The 23,209-nt window shown below is 39.7% G+C and overlaps 3 protein-coding genes across 5 annotated transcripts in view; 2 read left to right on the top strand and 1 right to left on the bottom strand.

Moving 5' to 3' along the window:
• Positions 1-23,209, bottom strand: part of LOC113033469 (netrin receptor UNC5D-like) — a 292,976-nt gene that overhangs the window by 56,507 nt on the left and 213,260 nt on the right. For both annotated transcript variants that reach the window (XM_026187285.1, XM_026187286.1), the window contains one exon: positions 5,995-6,079. In XM_026187285.1, the coding sequence (XP_026043070.1) occupies positions 5,995-6,079 (85 nt within the window). The remainder of the gene's footprint in view (positions 1-5,994; positions 6,080-23,209) is intronic.
• On the top strand, positions 11,559-15,793 carry LOC113033471 (uncharacterized). 2 transcript variants are annotated; one of them, XR_003274032.1, is made up of 4 exons: positions 11,559-11,873; positions 13,624-13,733; positions 14,905-15,126; positions 15,446-15,793. XR_003274032.1 is itself a non-coding variant. In XM_026187287.1 (2 exons), exon 1 carries the CDS (start codon positions 13,366-13,368, stop codon positions 14,671-14,673), a length of 1,308 nt encoding a protein of 435 aa, XP_026043072.1. In that variant the 5' UTR covers positions 13,354-13,365; the 3' UTR covers positions 14,674-15,126; positions 15,446-15,793. The 2 variants fall into 2 exon arrangements, 1 of the variants encoding a protein (XP_026043072.1); XM_026187287.1 differs by lacking the exon at positions 11,559-11,873 and having other exon boundaries at positions 13,354-15,126.
• Positions 17,137-19,471, top strand: LOC113033478 (uncharacterized). The gene is made up of 3 exons (XM_026187302.1): positions 17,137-17,974; positions 18,213-18,381; positions 18,493-19,471. The coding sequence occupies exons 1-3, from the start codon at positions 17,647-17,649 to the stop codon at positions 18,614-18,616; spliced, it is 621 nt and encodes a 206-aa protein (XP_026043087.1). The 5' UTR covers positions 17,137-17,646; the 3' UTR covers positions 18,617-19,471.

Genomic DNA, 23,209 nt, shown 5'->3' with positions numbered 1-23,209 from the left:
GCTGAAAGTTTCAAAGGTAGAAAAGATGGTGGGAGAAAGTAAACAGTTTCTGCTAGCAGGTAGGAATCTAAAGGAGGGGATGAAGGCAGCTCTACACCAGAAGGATTTACACCTGTAAGGACTTTCAAAGACCCCATGGAGCATGCTATACAGTTGTCACAGAACCTAGGAAAGAGTGCTACCTGTAACCTGAAAATATAAAGAAACATACAAAGCTAATTATCCATTTGCTTTTCCTCCTGGTCATGCCTGAGGTAGCAAAAAATAATAATGGGTAATTACTGACCTAAATAAAGGCTACATTTGCCTAAATTGAGTACACACTATCATTCCACCAAATTAGAATACTGTTTTTCTAGATGAAGTCATTTGATGGGAGTGCTCATCCCGTCCCCCTCCCCTCACCCTGCCCCCCTCCCCGAGCCTGGTTTCTTCCTGTTAAAAGGGAGTTTTTCCTTCCCGCTGTCATCAAGTGCTCATAGCGGGTCATTTAATTGTATTATTGTATATGATATAAAGCACTCTGAGGCAACTATTGTTATGATTTAGTGCTACATAAATAAAAGTAAACCAAGATGCATTGTGTTGGTGAAGTAACACTACATTAACACTTTTTGAAGTGTTGCTTCTATAAAAACATATCTTAGCCCAAGAGAGTAATGCACATGTGCTAATAAGTTAAGATCTCCCATAGAGGTCTATGATTGAGTCACTTTTATTGTCTCTTTTAATCAATTATCTATTTAATGAATGTCAAAATATTAATTTTTAAATGCAACTGGACAAAACAGTCATCTTTACTCTTGAAAAATAGGTTTTGCATGGACTTACTCTCCTTCCTTTAAATTACTTTATGAAGCAAAGGCCAGATAGCGACATTGGCACAGCAGATCTGTGATCATTTTTAACTTACGATGACTCTTTATTTATCTTTACTATGTATCAATTTATATTGCACATGTGTTATTTATGTGGGCGACCATGGCTCAGGGGGTTGGGAAGCGCATCTGTAACCGGAAAATCGCTGGTTCGATCCCGGGCTCTCTGTCCTGGTCGTTGTGTCCTTGGGCAAGACACTTTACCCTCACGCCTACTGGTGTTGGCCAGAAGAGCCGATGGCACGATATGACTATATAAATCCAATCCATTATTATTTATATTTTACATAGTTTCTACCTGTCTGGTGACTATGGATGTAAAAAAGCAGTTTTCCTAAACTCTATCATGATTCTGTGTTTACAGGACTTCTTAAAAAGCTCTGAGATTGAGAGGTTTCCATGTATTGTGTATAATTGTGTAACTATAGAGGACAAAGAAGAGCTGTGCTGAATTTTTAACATCAGTATAAAACATGTAATGGAAAATTGAGTGACTGCTTTGAAAATCAACCTCAAATACAGAATATCTGCATCGTGACAGGCATAACTCACTCTTTCCACCCCTGTTTGCATCTTATTATGTCAGTGGCTCCCATCAAGGCGAGCTACATCCCTGTCATTTTGTACAGGGAGTGCAGAATTATTAGGCAAATGAGTATTTTGTCCACATCATCCTCTTCATGCATGTTGTCTTACTCCAAGCTGTATAGGCTCGAAAGCCTACTACCAATTAAGCATATTAGGTGATGTGCATCTCTGTAATGAGAAGGGGTGTGGTCTAATGACATCAACACCCTATATCAGGTGTGCATAATTAATTATTAGGCAACGTCCTTTCCTTTGGCAAAATGGGTCAAAACAAGGACTTGACAGGCTCAGAAAAGTCAAAAATAGTGAGATATCTTGCAGAGGGATGCAGCAGTCTCAAAATTGCAAAGCTTCTGAAGCGTGATCATTGAACAATCAAGCGTTTCATTCAAAATAGTCAACAGGGTCGCAAGAAGCGTGTGGAAAAACCAAGATGGATGGGCCCGTGGCTGGATTGGTAAAGGGCAGAGAGCTCCAGTCCGACTCAGACGCCAGCAAGGTGGAGGTGGAGTACTGGTTTGGGCTGGTATCATCAAAGATGAGCTTGTGGGGCCTTTTCGAGTTGAGGATGGAGTCAAGCTCAACTCCCAGTCCTACTGCCAGTTTCTGGAAGACACCTTCTTCAAGCAGTGATACAGGAAGACGTCTGCATCCTTCAAGAAAAACATGGTTTCCATGCAGGACAATGCTCCATCACACGCGTCCAAGTACTCCACAGCGTGGCTGGCAAGAAAGGGTATAAAAGAAGAAAAACTAATGACATGGCCACCTTGTTCACCTGATCTGAACCCCATTGAGAACTTGTGGTCCATCATCAAATGTGAGATTTACAAGGAGGGAAAACAGTACACCTCTCTGAACAGTGTCTGGGAGGCTGTGGTTGCTGCTGCACGCAATGTTGATGGTGAACAGATCAAAACACTGACAGAATCCATGGATGGCAGGCTTTTGAGTGTCCTTGCAAAGAAAGGTGGCTATATTGGTCGCTGATTTGTTTTTGTTTTGTTTTTGAATGTCAGAAATGTATATTTGTGAATGTGGAGATGTTATATTGGTTTCACTGGTAAAAATAAATGATTGAAATGGGTATATATTTGTTTTTTGTTAAGTTGCCTAATAATTATGCACAGTAATAGTCACCTGCACACACAGATATCCCCCTAAAATAGCTAAAACTAAAAACAAACTAAAAACTACTTCCAAAAACATTCAGCTTTGATATTAATGAGTTTTTTGGGTTCATTGAGAACATGGTTGTTGTTCAATAATAAAATTATTCCTCAAAAATACAACTTGCCTAATAATTCTGCACTCCCTGTAGGTTCTATTCTCCTTTGCTACTTTGTTCAAGTGGAGCCATGTAAATAAACAGTGACACTTCAGAGGAAACTAGAAACCCTTGTGAATCTCCACAGGGAAGACTGTGCAAACTTCCGCCCTGGAGACAGCTCAGTCCATCTGAGGGTCATTACCTAGCCGTGATCAGAATGCATAATGTACGTGCTGCCAAGATGAAAGGCCCCGAGAGAAATATGTGCCTTCTATTCTGTCGTGCATGTCCATCAGCGCAACCAAGCTCCGTTCATCACTGCATTCATCATCGTTTAAACAAGCTTCCCGGGTCGTGACTCTCTCCCAGAGCGCCACATTGTTGACACCGAGTGGAGTACATAACTACATATTGACTCTCAGAGTGACGAGGATGGGAAAGGCATTGGAGGATTGGACGTTTGACTTTGCTTCTTATCAGTCAGTTATCTAAATAGAGGACTCCATTGCGAAGTCCCCTCTGGGTCGTGTGGTGTAAACTTGAGTTTCTCCACAGCTGCTAGGACATCAAAGCCCACACTACCACCTGTGAGGGGCTTCTGGAAATGAACAACCATATCGAGAGACCAAGAGGGCTCCTAAAGAGAGAGGGAGATAGGCCCATCTGTCACATAGCCTGAGGGTAAACACACATGGACGCAGAGATGTCTTTGGGGAGGGTCACACACACATTACCTTCTGTACAAGCTTTACAAGTGGTTGCCAATATATTCATTTGTTGATTTTTGATGGCTTTGTAACACGCCTTTATGATCACTATCATTGCTACAACTACTAACACTAGCAAGCCTGATTACCAAGTTGCATCCTTACTAATTAGTACTAAGCAGCTGATTAATTAACCGGTGAGTTATTACTCACCAAAACTGAGTCACAAATTGCGTTATCAGATAGTTCCAATAAAGATTCTCCATAAGGCCACCAACACCACTAACAGAGCCAAGTTTAGCGACTTAAATTAGCAGAGGTGAAATGGATCAGCTACAGCTAGCTGCCCAAATGTTAATGCCTCAGAATTGTCCAAAAAGAGGAGGAAAACATCCCTTATACAGTAGCCTGGAGCCTGAAATACTATCTAGAGGAAACAAATGCATTATTTCCTGCTGGTCAAAAACTATACTAAGCAGCTGCTTTTGGAAATGAAAAAATGTGCTGAACTACTGAGCGGCAGTGATTGTAGCATGGTCAAATGGTCAGTTTGTTAATGATCAGAGGGCCACAGCAAAAAACAAGCCATAATTAAGCAAAAGTTTCTTGATACATATCATACCAATAATATGCTACTGACATTAATGCTATAGTCACTCAAGCGAAGTGACTATAGCACATAAATAGAGTTTGGAGAGGAGCCAGGTCTGCCACCAGCCGCCATCAGTTGGTAATAAGGTGGAGTCTGTCTGTTATAAGTTTGCGATTGAATGGGGTTAAGTTGGCAGTTACAGTTGCATCTATGATAATAAAGTGATTGACTGTGATAAATTAGCAAAGGTTCCAAACTTTTTGTCATCTATAGATCCAGAAATTTACTGTAACAGCTTCCATGCAGAGTCCAGCCAGAAACTCATGGATCTGAAACAGAATTCAAGAAATTCCTCCGAAAACAGTTACATAGTTACTGCAGGATGGGAAAATGACACACCAGAATGCAACCAGCTGGCAACCAGTTGAGTCAAATCCTCTGTTGATTGACATAGAATGACTGCAGTGTATTGCCATCTGTCTGCATTTACAAATTAAACAATTATTTACAATCCTTGGCCAATCTGTCTGAGACTGACGCCAAGCTGCAGTCAGTCAGTGCGGGGCTACAACTGGTTTGAGACAGGTTGCCTTTCTATCTATTGATTCTTTATTACCTTTCTTGACTTCTTCTTGACATGACTTCTTTAAAAATTTTCAAGCTCCAAACATAAAAAAGGATTAACAGCAATTGATAAGCTTAGAGGCCTATAGCTAAGGTACATTAGCTAACATTAAAATGATAGTTAGCTGATGTGTTTAGCCAATGAATGTAACTGGCATTTCTTATTTTGTCTGACATTTAATTTATTTTGGATTTAGTCACATATATTTTACTTGAGAGCAAACCATTCATCAAAGACAATTTTCAAAGACAGAGGTAAATCACTAATTTCAACAAAAGCAAACTCCTTTTGATTAGTGCCTCCATTTTTCTTTTAGATGTTCTCCTACCTTCTTTTCCAACAGTGCAGGCATTTGTTTTTGCATTCTGCAGTTCAGAGTCAAAACCTGCAAATCAAAAGCTTTTGATTGCATTACCGGTAAGAAAAATAATTACAGCTTTCCTGATGAATGTTTTTTCAGGAAACTTTTTTTTTTGCATCTTGCTTTCCATATGTAATTTACAGGAGATAGTACAGGGTCAAGCATTAATGGTTCAGCAGCTCAATCATCCATTATTAATCAGCAACAAAACAAAGTTCCTCCAGAACAGTTTTATATCCTGACTACTACAAACCATGATGGAAAAAAGGAGTCTGATGTGTAATATCTTGTGAAGGCTCCTTTCATTATCAATGTATTTTTTAGCCTAAGAAGAGTATCTGTAGTCTTTGTTTGATACAAGATTTGTCAGCCAACCGCCTCAGACACATCATAAACAACTTCTCATTTTGGCTCTAAAAGGCTGTATGAAGTATGAAAGACAGCACAAGCATATGTGTGTTACACTCAGACTGTCTTGCTATCCTCTTACAATGTAGCTTGCCATCACCAGCGTGTGAATGTGTGTGTGAATGGGTGGATGACTGGATGTGTAAAGCGCTTTGGGATCCTTAGGGACTAAGTAAAGCGCTATACAAATACAGGCCATTTACAATGTTTAGAGACAGTGACATGAAATCCTCCAACTGATCTTTAAAAAGCTTGATTTTTTTAATTAATTATTTTTTTGTTTTGGTTGAAATTTCATACTTGGAAGACTAGAAGCTAAACTCAACACAGACAACAGGCTGTAAGAAAACATATCAGAAAGCCTAAATCGAATTCCTTCATCCCACAATGACAGAGCGCTGATACTGCAGCTGCAAACAAAGTAACAAAAGATAGTAAATAATTAGAGCAAAGCAGGACAGCGATGACAGGTGATGGAGAGTCAGGGCAGATGGATGATAAGATAGAGAGAGAGTGACAGGCAGATAGATGCTTCAAATGATATTTAGGTAAACTGTGGCCTCACCTTGCTTCTCCCTGATTGATCACCATGTACATCTCCCAGGACATATTTTCAGCCACGGATCCATGAGGCACCAGGAGGCTGACCCCTGAAACACACAAACACACACACACATTTGTGTCAGCAGCAACTCCTCCAGCAGCCTGACAGCATAGGGCAAAATAAGAGCATGTCATACATGCTGGGGTTATGTAGATATTTATGAGCGCTTCAGTTCACCTCAAAGAAAAGAGTGACCTAGACTTGGGCTTCTAAGTGTTATAATATTCATGCTGATTTTCAATGGGGGTACAATAAAAAAAGGGCTTATTTTGGCATATTTAAACAGTGTTCACATATCATGAGCAAATGAAGACATAAATACTACTTATCTATAGGGTTAGCTATAAGACAGCCTAGAGTATTTCGGGATGACTCGGTGAAGCACTGGCATTTGCGGATTTCTGATTCTTGACTGGTTGTTAGCAAAGATAGAAATAGATAGAAGATGTTACTGTACTTCAAACTTTTCATCCTGTATCCATCCACCCAATCCTAACTGGTCAAAGCAAATACTTGCCCATCAATCTAACTGAGTTTTTCCTCCACCATCACCAAGTTCTTGCTTATAGGGCTTTTCTTTACATTATTACGGTCTCTACTTTACAATATAAATAGCTTTGAGGAAACTATTGTTTCAATTTAGCGCTATATAGATGAGCTTGAATTGAAAAACACTGATTGGATTGAATTATTTAAATTTCATCCCAGCCTGGTAAAATATTTCTATATTTAGACAAAGAATCTGCTTGGTGGAGGTCAAGATGCTTTTTACTGTCATGGTTCAATGGGGAAAAAGTTTCAGTGAGCAGACCACAGTGACAAAAATGAATTTTATTAACCTTATGTCTTTTTTTTATTTTTATTTTTTGCTTTAGTGCAAATATTTCCAAGCGGCTGCAGTTTAAGGTTTGCAGTCAACTATATGTGTTGTCTGGTACCAAGCCACATGGTCTATTTTACACTGCTATGTATTGGAGAGTTCAGATATAAGACGTCACAGAGTTCATTACAAAGTTCTGGTCACCATGGAATTTTAAACTGAAATTTGGAGGTGAAACCATTCTCTCTGCCAATAATTGACTTTCCTTGTGTGGGTGCAGTCATTTCCGTTCCAAGTCCCACTGAAGCTACATCTGTAAATTTGCCCTGTTGGTAACCAGTAAGCATTTTTGACTTTGCTAGGCTTTGGGAGGATGTAGAGTCAGAAAATTTAATATAAATGTAGCTTATTGTCGCTAATTAGCTATATTGAAGCATTTACTTTTTATATAGCCGTCCTCCTGAGTATAAAGTGCTACACAACAGAGCAACAATTTCCATACTGATGAGGGGGAATCAATGACACAAATATGAACTTTAAATAAACTATGAAGTTATTTCTTGTACGCAAATGAGAAAAATAACAAATTAATGGGTTAGCAAACAAAGCTTGTAGAAAAAAAGAGTAGTAAGCAGGCAGAGCTGTGGGAGTTACTGTGACTAAGTTGCAATGGAGTTATTGATAGAATATTTGCATGCAGGTCTTTAACAGTCCCTACAAAATTATAAAACACATATTTTTTGCAAAAATCAGTTGGATTTTCTTATTTATTGATTTTTTTTTCAAAGAAGAAACAACAACTAATTAGTGTATTGTAATCAAAATTTAGCCTGCAGTTATGTGTGACTGAGGCAAACAGGCCCTGAGTACTATTTTAGTATTTCACTTCTGAATTTCAACCAATTAGCACAAACATTTTATATATTTATTGGATATTTGTTGGTACAGATAATGTTAGTGAGGGAAACTCAAAAACAATAGAAAACATTTTATTGTTTACATGTAAGGTTTTGGCATTTTATGCTTACATGAGGCTACAATGAAGACTTACATAAGGCTGCTATGGATGAGAAGCCGACAATGACTCTGATCATGTGCAAGATAAGTGAAGGTTTTAACTTAGCTTGTGTTGACACAGCATTCATGTTCATGCACACAGTTTCCAGCGCAATAGGGCTCATTTTAAACATGGTTACACCAGTCAGATGCTAAGGGATTTAGTAACTGATGTTTGCGTCATATGATTGTACGCTCTTTAAACTACACTTTTTTCCCCTTCAGCCACAAAACTGGTTAAAAAAATACCTTTGACCCAAGTCTGTTAAAAAAAATTAAAAAATTAACCAAGCATGTAATTCAGCCTCTTATGACCAAACAAAGTAAGAATCTACTTTTGGCTGCTCTCTCATTTCAGTGTGTGGCTCTGCTTTTTTGATGTAAAAGTCCAGACCATTCTTTGCAACTGCATTTTCTTTTATTTTTTATTTTTTGATGACCTATAGTGATGATGGAAAAGTTACTTTAACAACATCAAAAAACCCCAATATAAACAATTAAAGAAAAAAATCACATCACATTACATTGTGAAAACCCATCAGCTTGGATTTTCCTGCTTTTCTGACCTTAGGATAATTTGCTGGAACGTCCACGATGTGTTAACATGCACCAGACCAAAAAACTCAGAAACTACTGCCTATATAAAGGTGCTCAGTCTTGCTGATGATAAAGCTAATCAAGTGTATATGATCAGCAGCACTTGGCTGCAACATAATTTCATGACTATCAATCAATTTTTATTCAGTCAATCTTTATGTCCATAGAAACAAAACAAATCACATACAGTAACACAAAAACAAGAGAAAAACTAATAAAAATACACCTTTCTGCACCTATACCAGTGTCTCCACAATGAAGAGTGATAACGTGCGGTGCTAAACCTTGTATCTGCTTCATGTGCATGCAAATATATTTATCAATGAGATGTGTTAATAAAACTTTAAATGTAGTGGCTCCAGCAGTTACAAACATCTCAGTGTATTCAGTAATAACCTCAAAGCCTCAATAAAAGCTACATGAAGTTTCCATAAACTTGTTTTCCTATAATTTGTCCAAAGGTCTTTCATATACAGAGGTGTACATTATGTTCTAAATGAAGAAATGGTCTATCTATCGACACATGCATTAAATTTACCTAAGATGTATGCACACTTCATCCAACATTTCCATTATCATCTGACATTTGATGTGAGACGTCCAAGATATCTGAACTTGTTACAGACAGTAAAATGATTATCTGACAATTTCAACTCTGGAAATCTTTGATAGTTGTCCTTACTTGCTTCTGCAAATTGTCAGTGCTCTTTTACAGACATTGTATCTGATATCATGTTAAACGTCATACAGTAAGGAGAACGTATGTGAAAGAGCCGCTGGAGACCAGCACTGCTAAGACTAAAGACAACAAGATCATCTATATACATAAAATGGATCAATAAAATACCATGTATCCCATATAGGCTCTTAATTTCTTTGACAAATCATCAACATAAACATTGACAAGAATTGGGGACAAAATTCCTCCTTGTCTAACACCATCACTAACTCCAACCAGGGCAGAAATGCAACAGCTTGCAATGTCTGCTTGTCTTTAACAGTTAAACCAGAAATTTCATGATGTATTTGGCACCCCTCCTTGACTGAACTTAGCAAGTAACTTTATAAATTACACACCTAAATGCTTTGGAGGCATTGATAAAAAGTGATGAATTCTGTCTTCTACATCGGTTTAAAGTTTATTTCAAAGAATATATACAAAAATCAGCACCATGCTTGAGTTTGAAGTCAAAGTGATTATCAGTGAAGTTAATGAACATATGTAATCTATGGAGCCAGTTTCTTTCTAAAACTTTTGACGTTGTCTTCGCTAATAGTGTTGGTCTGTAGTTATCAAGACTGCTGACTTTCCTAGCCTAATCCTTAATGATCGGCACTAACAGAACAGATAACACTGGGTCTGGCAACAAGCCATGGATCATGCAACCAGTAAAACAGATGGAAAGAAATGGATGCCAGCTTATTACTGGCATGTTTAAGATGTTCAGCAAAAATATGGTCTAACCATATGCTTTTTTTTTTTTATCTGGTAGCTCAAGCATTGCTTGATATAACTCATGTGCCATAATGACCATGCACAGAATAACATTTGCAAAATATATTGCTATTTATTTTTGTCGGTGAATCGTGAAAATATCCACATATGCACTGAATATTAAGGGAAGAACAGAAATGTTAAAAAGCGCCTAAAGAGGTAAACATCCTTTGTTAGGAAAGATCTAGGAATTGTGGGGAAAATATGAAGATGAGTGGCCAGTGGGTCACAATGAGTAAAACCTGTTTCTCGGTAAACAAAACTGACGTTTTTCAGTAAAATGTGTAGGAGGTTGTTATTCCTACATAATCTGAGTAAACACTGTTATTTTTTCCCCTTAGGTCTTAGTAGTCTAAGAGCTTAGCTGATCAGCCTGAATATACACAAATGGCTACTGAAAATAAGCAACTGAATCAATATGTGATTTAAGTTAAGCTGTAAACATATCTTTCTTTTCCCTCTGATCTCCCAGTCAGCTACACAACAGCTTTGAAGAAGCAAGTGGGTTTTTTTCACAGCATGTCAAAAGATCAACACTGTCCGTCCTCTGTTGCGTCACACTATTCATCTGCCGCAGAGTGAATGGCAGAGCATTCACTCTGAAGTGTAGAGAGCATATAAAGGCCCTGCTTTACAAATAAAAGGTTCAGAGGAGCAGCGAGGGAGATGACAGATAAAGGGTTTTGGCAGCTTTATGGAAAGTGTGTATTTGTAATAACTTGGTCATGTCTGGAATGGGCATTCTTTAGAGTTTGTCTGTTTTTAATAAAGCTGTGTTTTACATGTTGGGGAGCTTGTGCTGGTGGCGACAAAGAAATTGGTAGGAAGAGTCAATTGCAACTGTCGTTCTTGAGTACACTGTAAAAAAGATCCGTATATTTAACAGTGAAAGACAGTTAAAAATACGACAGGACAAACCTGTTAACTATAAAACAGTTTAAAACTGTTGATTTGATGTGAAATTGCCGTAAATAAAGAAATGTGGAAAAACTGTAATATGTACATTTTTTCTCTGAAAAAAATACATAAACCTACTGTAAATCACTCTTGCATAGTTTTTTTAACGGAAGATTCCAATAAAGTTTAGAACAGGCAAACACAATTTTTTTTACATTTATTTATTGAAAAAAATACAGGTTTTAATTGCTGAATGTAAGCATGGTTGTGCTGGTAATGGATACATGCTGTAATATGACTTTGTGATTTTTGCATTAATTTCACATAATAATAATAATGGATTAGATAGCGGTTTTCAAGAAGCCCAAAGCACTTTACATTAAATCCATTCTTGATTCATAGCACATTTAATACAGCATATTCTTTCTCAAATTGTAATATAACAGGTACATATGTCCCAAGATCTTTATACTAGAAATGTATTAGGGCAATTTTTGGATGTAGTTTTTGTAAAGAATATGGGATGTAGCTGTTAAATCTACATTCTGTTGAACTCAATAAACCATGAGTTTAAAATGTAAAAGCTAACAACAACTGGAGAGACCTACAGCTAATGATAGACATACTATATTATTGAGTAAATTCATATAATCCCATAAGTATTAAAATAATAATCTGTTGTCTGTTCTATTTATTCATAGTTAATTATCATATGAAGAAAAAAGATTTTAAAAGCACCTCCTCCCAAAACTAGGCATTTTCCCCTGAAGTTTAGAGCACCGTTTCACATCAAGGCGCCTGATTTCAAATGGACCAATCAGCGCACTGCATCAGGCTCCGCCGCAGATAACGTCTGTACAGCTCCACACAAGTTTTGCTTTGGACTACTACGGCATCACGCTATCTTCATTTTCGTCGACTTGTTTCTCATTTTTTTAATTTAACGTCTGCCACAGCTCGTCTTCAGTTACTACGGTAAGAAAATAATCCAACTTGGTTTATTTATCGACAGCATTGTGTTGCAGGCAGTGAAGGCGCAAATGATAAATTTACGTTAGCTTTAGCTCGTTTCTAGCATTAGCGTTAGCTACATTAGGCTGAAAAGAGCCTTGCAAAATCAGCAGTGCTCGTTGAGACGTGTTTTGGAGACGGGTGTATTAATGGAAACCGTCTAATTAGTATAGCTATATTTGAATGCTTTGTCTAAATGCGGCCTGGATTTTTCCGCCTTGTTTGACATCCGGCTGAAGCTTTAAGTTAGCTAGCCTCGCAGCTGTGTCATATTGACTATGTATTTTTGCAGCATATGTGGAGAATCGGTTCAGTCCGTGAAAGCTTATGTTTTGCATTGCAGACTGCATCGTAATGAACCCCGGTGTATTTTTAAATGTGTTGAAGTAAGTTGTAAGCAGGTGTTTTCTGGATATGCTGCTTTAAAGTCTCACTTCTACCGCCACCACACTGGTACCGCAACTGTTTCTCAGAATGCTACCTTAATGGGTTTGAATTGCACTGTCTCACTTTGTGAACGCCAATGTGAGGGAACTAAAGCTTTGATTGCTCACTTAAAGGAACACATAGAAGAGGGACGGCATGTAACTTGTCCAGTGAGAGGATGCCAAAGTGAGTTCTCTGTAAAATCTACATTTACCTCCCATATGTCTAGAAAACACAAACGTTTGGAAAATGTGATTTGTGGTTTAAACAAAGATACTGAGTCAGAGAGTCCATCTACAAGTGCCACCATACAGGAAGGTGCCAGTGTATCAGATATAGAAGACCCTGGAATGGATGGGTCTAATTTCAGTGACCTGTATCTCAGAAATGTATGTATGTTTTACATTAAACTACTACATCTTCTGCCAGCATCTACCATTCAAACCATTGTTGAAGAAATACAAAATATACATGAATTGGGACAGATGTATACATTGAATAGACTAAGGTCACTTCTAAAAGGTATGTCAGTTTCAGATGAAGACATTGTAAAAATCTGTGACACAGTAAAACAATCTGACTTGTTCTCAGCTTGTCACACAGGGCCCATGAGAACTGCTTATTCAAGAGTTCAGTGCTTTAAAGATGTGTTCAAGTATGTTGAACCCAGAAAAGTGTTTTTGGGCAGGGACGAGAACAGGATGGAGAGATTTGCCTATTATGTTCCTCTGCTAAATACTTTGAAGGGTATGCTGGAATCAAGTTTTTGGCAAGGTCTCATATCAGTGGATCCTAATAATTTTTCAAGACCAGATGTTCTCAGCGACTGTTGTGATGGTAACGTGTTTGTGTCAAACAAATTTTTTCAGGAAAATCCACATTGCCTCAAGCTGGTTCTATACCAGGATGCATTTGAAGTAGTGAACCCACTTGGTTCTGCCAAAAAGAAGCACAAGGTTTTGGCTGTGTACTTCTCTCTACTCAACCTCCCCCCCCCCCCCCCCCCAATGCCCGGTCAAATACTGATCATATGCAGCTTGTCTTACTGTGTAGGGAGAAGGATTTCAAAGAATTTGGCCATGAAAATGTTTTTTCAGAACTCCTGACTGATTTGAAGGTACTAGAGGAGAATGGGATAACAATGGCAGACAAAACTGTAGTGAAAGGAGCGCTCTACTGCATTGCTGGAGACAACCTGGGCTCTCATTGTATTGGGGATTTTACAGAAAATTTCAGTTCATCAGTGTACTTATGCAGATATTGTCTGTTAACTCGAACTGAATTTCAGGGTGCTGATCCAGGAGTGTGTGGACCTCAGCGGACCCCAGAAACGTATAGATCTGCCACTGAACAACTGGAAAGAGAAGACGTGTCAGAAGTTCAGGGGATAAAGTTCAGGTCTGTATTTAATTCTTTACAAAGCTTTGATGTTTGCACACCTGGCATGCCCCCATGTCTCGGTCATGACATCTTTGAGGGTGTCCTCTCATACGATCTTGCTCTTTACCTCAAGTACTTCATCAACACAAATAAATGGTTCACTTACCCAATTCTGAACAGGCGCATCAAGCAATTTAAATACAAAGAAACAGATGCTTCATCCAAACCTTGTGAGGTCAGTCCAAAAACATTGAAACTTGGTGGACAAGCTGTTCAAAATTGGAACTTCTTGAGACTTTTACCTCTCATAATTGGAGACAGAGTGCAGAACTCTCAAGATGATGTGTGGCAGTTAACGTTGCAGCTTAAGGACATTGTTGGCCTAATTTGTGCTCAGCAAATTTCCAAGGCTCAGGTTACTTATCTGGATGCTCTCATCCAAGAGTATTTGGAAACCAGAAAGGTGCTGTTTCCTAATATCAACTTAAGACCTAAACACCATTACTTACGACATTATCCAGGGCTGATCCTAAAATTTGGCCCTCTCATCAGGCTTTGGACAATGCGCTTTGAGAGCAAACACAGTTACTTCAAAAGATGTGCAAGGCATCTGAAAAATTTCAAAAATCTGTGCTTGACTCTTTCAGAGAGACATCAGATGTTTCAGGCCTTCCTTTCTGCTGGGTCAGTGAGTCCTCCAGCATTGCAAATAAAAGATTGCTCACCATTTTACTCAGAGCTTTACAGTGAGCAAGTTAAAGACGCAGTCCTACATTTTGGCTTTACTGAAAGCAATACAAAGATTCCAGTTGCTGTTCAGTATAATGGGCTTAATTACAGAAAGGGTCACTTTATTGTCACTAAGTTTGATCAGTCAATGGAGTTTGGTGAACTTCTCCTCATTCTTATTAAAGATGAGTCTGCTCTTCATTTTCTCAGAGTTTATGAGAGTTTATGAGAGTTTATGATGCAGAATTTCTTTCTTGCTACCACATGTACTCTGTAAAAAATGACACTGGGAGATTAGAGTGCAGACTCATCAGTGAACTGATTGACTTGTGGCCGTTATCATCTTACGTGAAAAACGGACACCAGATTGTTCCACTGAAGCACAGCGTCTTGTCAGACTGAATGCCTTGATATGACATCATGGGCCAGAGCCAAACTCTTTGTATGTGTGTCTTAACAGGTATGGCTGAATCGCAGGTGCTTATCTTAAAGAACATAGGGGATGCAATAGCAGGAGTGCTTCCGGACCTTCCTGATCAACTTCTCAAGTCAGTAGAAGATACTTTGACAACACTTGGTGCAGAAACCACAGATGATTTAAAGTACATTACAGAAAATGACCTGCTGCCAGTGCTCAAGCCCATACAAGCTAGAAGACTAGTGGCTGCCTGGACCCAAAATGGTAAGTGTAAAACATTGTCACCACACCAAACGCACAGAGGGCTCTTGAAGTTGGAAATACTTAGAATATGAGTGTTCCTGAGTCTGATGTGGCCATCATTATTTAACCATGCTTTCTGTGTAAATAAAACTTGGATGCTTTGTGGGGAAATTTAATACACTTTGAGTTTCGAAATGCAATCTATCAGACAAATTGCATTAAGTTTTGACCATGCTGTGTAACCTTAATATCTCAAAATGTATCTATGCAGTGCAGAATTTAACATAACAGAAAACATGATCTAATGCTTTCATATCTCTTTTTTTATCTACTTTTAAAGTCTCTGGCACTTCGACACCAATTGCTGTACATTCCTCTCCAGTGGATGTCCTTCTTTCTCCACCTTCAATTTCTTCTTCACCAACATCATCCACCACTACTTCATCACTTTCAGGAATCTGTACACCATTACTACCAAACTGGGTAGAGAGATTTGAGATACCATGGCAGAGGCTCCCTGAGGAGTTGGTGCAGAACTTGGAAAGACAGAAAAGACCAAGCGCAAGACAAAGATGAGAAATGATAAGGATTGTGGTCTCTGAAATGATGAAGACTTGTAAGAATCCAACCAAACACAATACTACAGAGTAGGGCTGCTCAATTAATTGAATTTTAATCACGATTACGATCTGGGCTTTCAACGATCATTAAGAATGACTGAGCCGATTATTAGCACCTCCCTCATGCTTTACTCTCGCGCTGCTCCGTGTGGCAAATCGAGTGCACCTCTCCGCATTTCGAACAGCGTCACAACAATTAAGAGGACCCGAGGGAAGCTCTGAAAGCTAAGCAGAAGTTATTTGGAGAGGAGAGTGACTGCCGTTGGTTGAAAAGAGAGGTAAAAAAAAACTTCAGTGGTTTGGAAACATTATGGGTTCGCGGAGTCAGATGTGTCAAGTAGACATAGTTTGTAAACTTTTCTATGGTGTCGTAGCTGCACCACAGAGCAACACTGCAAAGTTCACTAAACTTAGATGTTTACATTTTTCATTTATTTTTTATATTGCAAACATTTTATAATTTTTTAAAGTCATTATTCAATACATTGTTATTGTTAACCCTTTAAAGCCTGTCAGAGCAGCACGCTCCATTTTGTGTAACTATGTTTAAATCCCTGTAGAACCTGAATCATGTAAGCTAGCGCAATAATTATTTTGCATATGAAACTTACATCTCATGCCATCAGCTTGTCCTCGGTCACGGTTTCCTTCCATAAAAAGCGCTTGCAGGAACAAAAACATAATATTCCAGAAACACGCTTTGCCGATCCGATCAGCTGTTCGTAACACTTCCCACAGTGAAACAGACGTCAGCGCAAACTATCGCACGTCACTTCCTGCCCGAAACAGGAAGTGACGTCATTTCGCAGAAAATGTAGTTTTTTACTTGTAGGCCTTAAAAGCCTATACTGGTGTTTTTATAAGTCATGTTTGACTTTTCTGAATAGTTTCTGGGATGCTTAGAACTCAAATTGCACTGCTGGAAATAGTTTATTTTGATGCACATGCTGTTTTCTTTGCAAATTTGCATCATAGGATTGTTTTTTTTTTGTTTTTCCTGCAGTATATAAAAATTGCTATATCTCCAAAATAAAACTATGAAGACACTCAAAATAAATTTCCTGCTGTTGTAAACTATTTTTTGCAACTTTTTTGTATTTAAAGTTTTGAGGGATAAACCTCTTAAATTTCTCCAAGTAGAAATATATGTAAAAAAACCCAAAATGATTTTACATTTTTTTGTAGTTTATTGCACTTTTTTGCAATTAATGTAGTTACTGTGGACTTAATGAATACATATTATTAAAATATGGGCTATAACAGTTGTATTGATGTATAGCAACTTGAAATGCTCCCACAAATGGCGCTACAACATGTAAAAAAATAATATAAGCTCTGGCGGACTTGGTTCTATAGTAGGTCTTAAAGGGTTAAATATCGTCAAATAATCGAGATCTCAATTTCAGTGAAAATAATCGTGATTATCATTTTTGCCATAATCGAGCAGCCCTACTACAGAGATAGCAAAAAGGATGGTGGCCAAGTTTCCCAAGTCTCTTCAAGATGTGGTTGATGGTGATGTTATTGGACCTGGATATCATTCTCTTGTAAAGCAACTTCAGGCAAGAGTTGAAAATGTTAAGCGACCTGACACACCAAAGGTAAAAAAAAAACGCAAAGCAATATCAGATGACGACAACGACACAGATGAAATACCAGCTGAACAAAAAGCAAGGGTTCAAGACACATATGGCTGTATTAGCTGGGAGCCAAAGCATTTGCCACTCTCTGAGACTGTGGAGAGTCAGCTTGAAAAAAAAAGAAGAAATGAAGAAGCTGTTTAAAAAGAATAACTACAGTACAGATGTTGTGAAAGAACTAGTCAAGTGCACCTATTACACGCAGCGTAAAGACATCAACAAAGGGGGCAAGCATCCAGAAACTATGCCAGGAATGGCCCTTTCTCTTCAATGAAGTTGGTATGACCCCACATTTCCAAGAACTGACTGGTGTGAATCTGATGGAGACCTTCCTTGCCAATGTGGACAAAAAGGGTGCACGTCTGTTAAAGTTCCTCAAATATGTTGATGCACAAAAGCACAAGCAAGTCCTGAATGCTGTTCTCAAACTTCAGACTGAAAGAGGGCAGTCCAGTGGTTGCTTGCAAGAAGTCATTGAGATGATGTTTCTTTTACTGGCTCATTTTGACGAGAAGGGAGAGCTTCTGTTCCACTGCGTTCAGATGACAAGCCTTGCAGAAGATGTTCAGATGGAGAAAGTGCCACCAACACCCGTCATCATTGTTTGCGGTAAGCAAACTGTTGTTTTCTGTTGTAACTGCCACGTTCTTGTACTCTTGGCTTGTTTAGTTTCATGTTCTGTTGCTTCCACACTAATACACTGGATAACACAACCATATAAGTTCAACTAGTAACATAACTCATCCTATGATCCATGTAACAAGTATCTCTGTATTTGTATATATGACTGACATTAAAGCTCTTGTTATTAAAGTTTTTAATTTGTTGTTGTTGTTTTAATTCTCAGGTTCCTCCTGCTTCGCTGCTGAGACATTCATGTTGAGCATTGACAAGAAGATTGTCAACGACCGCATCACAACCTTCACCTCTGCTATCTGCCTAATGTTTGGCAGTTACTACTGCTTTAACATACACTACCCTGTGGAACTACGATCAACACTGGAGTTCCTTCAACGGTAAAATTTCTTTTATTATGGATTTATTTTTGTGCTTATCAAACTTGGCCATTTGATATCCCACCTCAGGTTGTTAATTTCCTCCATCTCTCTTGCCCTTTTTTCATGAAGGTGTTTCTTTTCCATAAATCCTGAGAGAGGCACCAAGGTTGAATCCAAGAAGAAAAAAGTGTTCTCAGTCAATCCCAGAGTCCTCACTCTCATCTCAGACATTGCTGACCATGAGTGGATCTAGTCCTACCCCTCTTGTTTGAGACGAAGTGATAAAGGTATACCATGTTACATACTCTACAGATGTTATGTTTTTGAAACAATTGTTACATTTCTGATTGTGAGTGGGAAGTTTTTAACAATGTGAAGTTTTACTAGACACAATTTGTAAAAGTACATGTTCTACTTTTGATTCACTGTTTTATATCTGAAAAATGTATCTGGTAAAAATGTGGTGATTTTGTTTCTTGGATTACAATAGTGTAAAAGTATGCTGCATGTACAGTACATTGCTGGCATTTTGTAGTTATCCAAAAATTTGCAGTTGAAGTTCTCAAAACAAGTTTAAAGTTTTTGTTTGTTACCTGATGCAGTTTTAAGATGTACATTTTCAGCTTTACTGCTCAGTTCTGTGTGCAAAATATGTGGGTGTAAACTTGTTCCTGTAATTTCTTCAATTCAGACTTTCTTTCAATTATAGAAAAAATGTTTAATTCTCTATATTTGTATTTGGATAATTTGAAAAGTCAAGATTCTATGTGTACTGACATTTATGTAGTGAGAACAGCACCAAAACACTTAAAGGTGTCTGAATTGTCTGCTAAAGGTAATGTGAAGTATAATGTGTGCTCAACTTACAGCACTGGTTTTGCACAGTTTGAACAGAACTTGTAAGAATTCTGTGATTCCTCACTGTTACTGTCATGGAGATAACTAGTAACTATTTGTGATTTGTTGAGTAAAAATGTTAAATGTTTGATGTTCAAAGCATCAAAGATGTTAAATAAAATACTTTTTTGGAAATTTAAGGTGGATATTTTTGTGTTACATTTAGTAATTTGAATAAAATCATGGTTTGTGTATTAAACTTAAAGAGTAGAACACTTAAAAGCACTCTAGTCTAAACACGGTTACAGAATAAAATTTTATTTTTTCTATATTTAGATAGTTAATTTTACAGGGAAAGAATGTTGTGTTTTCTGGCACAAACTTTATTTTATATGTTATTTTCATGTTAATTCTAGGGAAAAACATTATTTTTTCTTCAAGTTAAAACATTTTCTTCTACGGTAAAATATTGACCCTAGCACTATTTTTAACTGTAAAATAAACAATACCTTCTTACCGTTAAAGAAGAAAATGTTCCACCCGTAATTTTACGGTAGATTTTTGGCAACCACAGCTGCCAGCGTTTTACCGTAAAATCTACAGGTTTTTTTTACAGTGTAGTTAAACCCCTTGCTGTAAGGGTTCTGATCACTCAGTTAAACAAAAATTAAAAAAACCTCACTTGCCAACAATGGCCATTAAAAGTGAAAGCTCTGCACTGTGGAAACACTGAAAAGCAATTGTTGTTTTTTTTACTATACTGTGAAATTCATTTTGTGTATGGTTGAGACAAACTGGCTCCTTCATAGGTAGTCTGAGTTTCTCAACGTCTTGCTCATGACAAATGGATGACGGCAGAGTGACAGGTGGGTTGGTTCTGTGTCTGTAGTGATTTGGACATTGTTTAAAAAGGAGCTGAGTCTTAGGGGATACCGATGCTAGGCATGCTTACCTCGCACTGTGCACCATTGTACACTCTTAAAAAAAAAAAAAAAACATCCATCCATCCATCTTCATCCGCTTTGTCCGGGGCCGGGTCGCGGGGGCAGCAGCCTAAGCAAAGAGGCCCAGACCTCCCTCTCCCCAGCCACCTCCTCCAGCTTATCCGGGGGAATACCAAGGCGTACCCAGGACACGCTGGAGAGATTATATCTCTCGGCTGGCCTGGGTCTGCCCCGGGGCCTCCTCCCGGTGGGACATGCCTGGAACACCTCACCCAGGAGGCGCCCAGGGGGCATCCTTGTCAGATGCCCGAACCACCTCAGCTGGCTCCTTTCGATGTGGAGCAGCAGCTGCTCTACTCTGAGCCCCTCCCGGATGGCCGAACTTCTCACCCTATCTCTAAGGGAGAGGCCAGCCACCCTTCGGAGGAAGCTCATTTCTGCCGCTTGTATCCGCGATCTCGTTCTTTCGGTCACTACCCACAGCTCGTGGCCATAGGTGAGGGTAGGGACGTAGATCGACCGGTAAATTGAGAGCTTCGCTTTTACACTCAGCTCCCTCTTCACCACGACGGACCGGTGCAGCGTCCGCATTACTGCAGCTGCAGCCCCAATCCGTCTGTCGATCTCCGGCTCCCTTCTCCCATCACTCGCGAACAAGACCCCGAGATACTTGAACTCCTCCACTTGGGGCAGGAACTCATCCCCGACCCGGAGTGGGCACTCCACCCTTTTCCGGCTGAGAACCATGGCCTCAGATTTGGAGGTGCTGATCCTCATTCCCGCTGCTTCACACTCGGCTGTGAACCGCTCCAGTGCGAGCTGGAGGCCCCCACCCGATGAAGCCAACAGAACCACATCATCTGCAAAAATCAGAGATGAGATTCTGAGGCCACCAAAGCGAAAGCCCTCCGCCACTTGGCTGCGCCTAGAAATCCTGTCCATAAAAATTATGAACAGAACCGGAGACAAAGGGCAGCCCTGGCGGAGCCCATCACCCACCGGGAACGAGTCCGACTTATTGCCGGCAATGCGAACCAAGCTCTTGCAACGGTTGTATAGGGATCGAATGGCCCGTAGCAATGGGCCAGACACCCCATATTCCCGCAACACCTCCCACAGGACACCCCGAGGGACACGGTCGAATGCCTTCTCCAAGTCCACAAAACACATGTAGACTGGTTGGGCAAACTCCCATGCACCCTCAAGTATCCTGGAGAGGATAAAGAGCTGGTCCAGTGTTCCGCGACCAGGACGAAAACCGCATTGTTCCTCCTGTATCCGAGGTTCGACTAACAGACGAACTCTCCTTTCCAGCACCCTGGCATAGACTTTCCCAGGGAGGCTGAGGAGTGTGATCCCCCTGTAGTTGGAACACACCCTCCGGTCCCCTTTCTTGAAGATGGGGACCACCACCCCGGTCTGCCAGTCCACAGGTACTGCCCCTGATCTCCACGCAACATTGCAGAGGCGTGTCAACCAGGACAGCCCTACAACGTCCAGAGCCTTCAGGAACTCGGGGCGGACCTCAACACCAGGGGCTCTGCCACCAAGGAGTTGTTTAACTGCCTCAGTGACCTCGCCCCCGGAAATTGGCGGGTCATTCCCCTCATCCCCAGACTCTGCTTCCTCCTCGGAAGACGTGTCAGTGGGATTAAGGAGGTCCTCGAAGTATTCCTTCCACCACCTGACAATTTTCTCAGTCGACGTCAGCAGCGCTCCGCCAGCACTATACACAGTGCAGGTAGAGCACCGCTTTCCCCTCCTGAGACGTCTGACGGTTTGCCAGAATCTCTTCGAGGCAGCCCGAAAGTCTTTTTCCATGGCCTCTCCGAACTCCTCCCACACCCGAGTTTTTGCTTCAGCCACTGCCCGAGCCGCATTCTGCTTGGCCTGTCGATACCTGTCGGCTGCCTCCGGAGTCCCACAGGCTAACCAAGCCCGATAGGACTCCTTCTTCAGCCTGGTGGCTCCCTTCACCTCTGGTGTCCACCATTTGGTTCGGGGATTACCACCAAGGCAGGCACCAACCACCTTGCGGCCGCAGCTCAATGCAGCAGCTTCGGCAATGGAGACGCTGAACATGGTCCATTCGGACTCAATGTCCCCAGTCTCCCTCGGAATGCTGTTGAAGCTCTGCCGGAGGTGTGCGTTGAAGATCTCGCGGACTGGGGCCTCTGCTAGACGTTCCCAGCACACCCTCACTACGCAAAAAAAAAAACATCTTAAAAAAAACTGTAATTTTACATGGGATCTTGCCTTTTCAAGTGATTTTAAACATTAAATTAGGAACATGTTAATGTGATTAAACAATGAAATTATCTATAAATAGGGGAAAAAAAAAAATCTTAAACAGTAATATTCCGGCAGCTGGGGCGCCAAAATACTACCGTAAAATAACAGAAAATAACTTTCTCATGAAAATACAGTTATTTTCAGTAATGAAAATAGAGTTTGTTGCACAAATTTGACATGGGATTCTGCCTTTTCCAAGTGCTTTTAGACATTAAATTAGGAACATTTTAACGTGATCAAACAATGAAATTACCTATAAACAAGGTCACTGAATGTGGAAATATGAATCATAATACGTAAATGTACAGAAATATACAGTTAACAGTTGGTTTAAATAATAATGGATTGCATGCTCTGAGACAGACTGGCGAGGCTGCCATATCGCAGCATCGGCCCCTCTGGCTATCACCAGTAGGCGGAGAGTGTTGACCACGGACACAATACCGAGAGTGTCCGAGCTCGAACCGGCAACCTTCTGATCACAAGCAAGCTGCCAACTCTTGAGCCACGATCGCCCTAAATAGCAATGATAATAATACTTATGTGATGTAACACAAGCTCATAGGGATCATGTTGTATGCTTTTCCATAGCATTACATTTGAATTCAACAGTTCAATCTTTCAAATAACGGACAGATATTTGTGAAATCATGATACATTTGTGAATGTGTTTTAACAATCTAAATATGCATATGTACAGACAGATACATTTAATAATCATGAAAATTATGTTGTATTACATTACAGTGATTTAACGTTAATTTACATTTGAA

The sequence above is a fragment of the Astatotilapia calliptera genome, chromosome 12 (genome assembly GCF_900246225.1).
Source record: "Astatotilapia calliptera chromosome 12, fAstCal1.2, whole genome shotgun sequence".
NCBI classification, from domain to species: Eukaryota; Metazoa; Chordata; class Actinopteri; order Cichliformes; family Cichlidae; genus Astatotilapia; species Astatotilapia calliptera.
The sequence above is the reverse complement of the archived record's forward strand: the minus strand, read 5'-3'. Positions and strand labels throughout refer to the sequence as shown.

What these genes read in the sequence shown, in the direction of transcription:
- LOC113033478 (XM_026187302.1), top strand. Translation starts at nt 17,647, where the DNA reads ATGACCCCACATTTCCAAGAACTGACTGGTGTGAATCTGATGGAGACC. An exon ending in ACCCGTCATCATTGTTTGCG is followed by an intron (nt 17,975 to 18,212) that starts GTAAGCAAACTG and finishes TTTAATTCTCAG; the next exon opens with GTTCCTCCTGCTTCGCTGCT. An exon ending in ACACTGGAGTTCCTTCAACG is followed by an intron (nt 18,382 to 18,492) that starts GTAAAATTTCTT and finishes TTTTTCATGAAG; the next exon opens with GTGTTTCTTTTCCATAAATC.
- LOC113033471 (XM_026187287.1), top strand. Translation starts at nt 13,366, where the DNA reads ATGCAGCTTGTCTTACTGTGTAGGGAGAAGGATTTCAAAGAATTTGGC.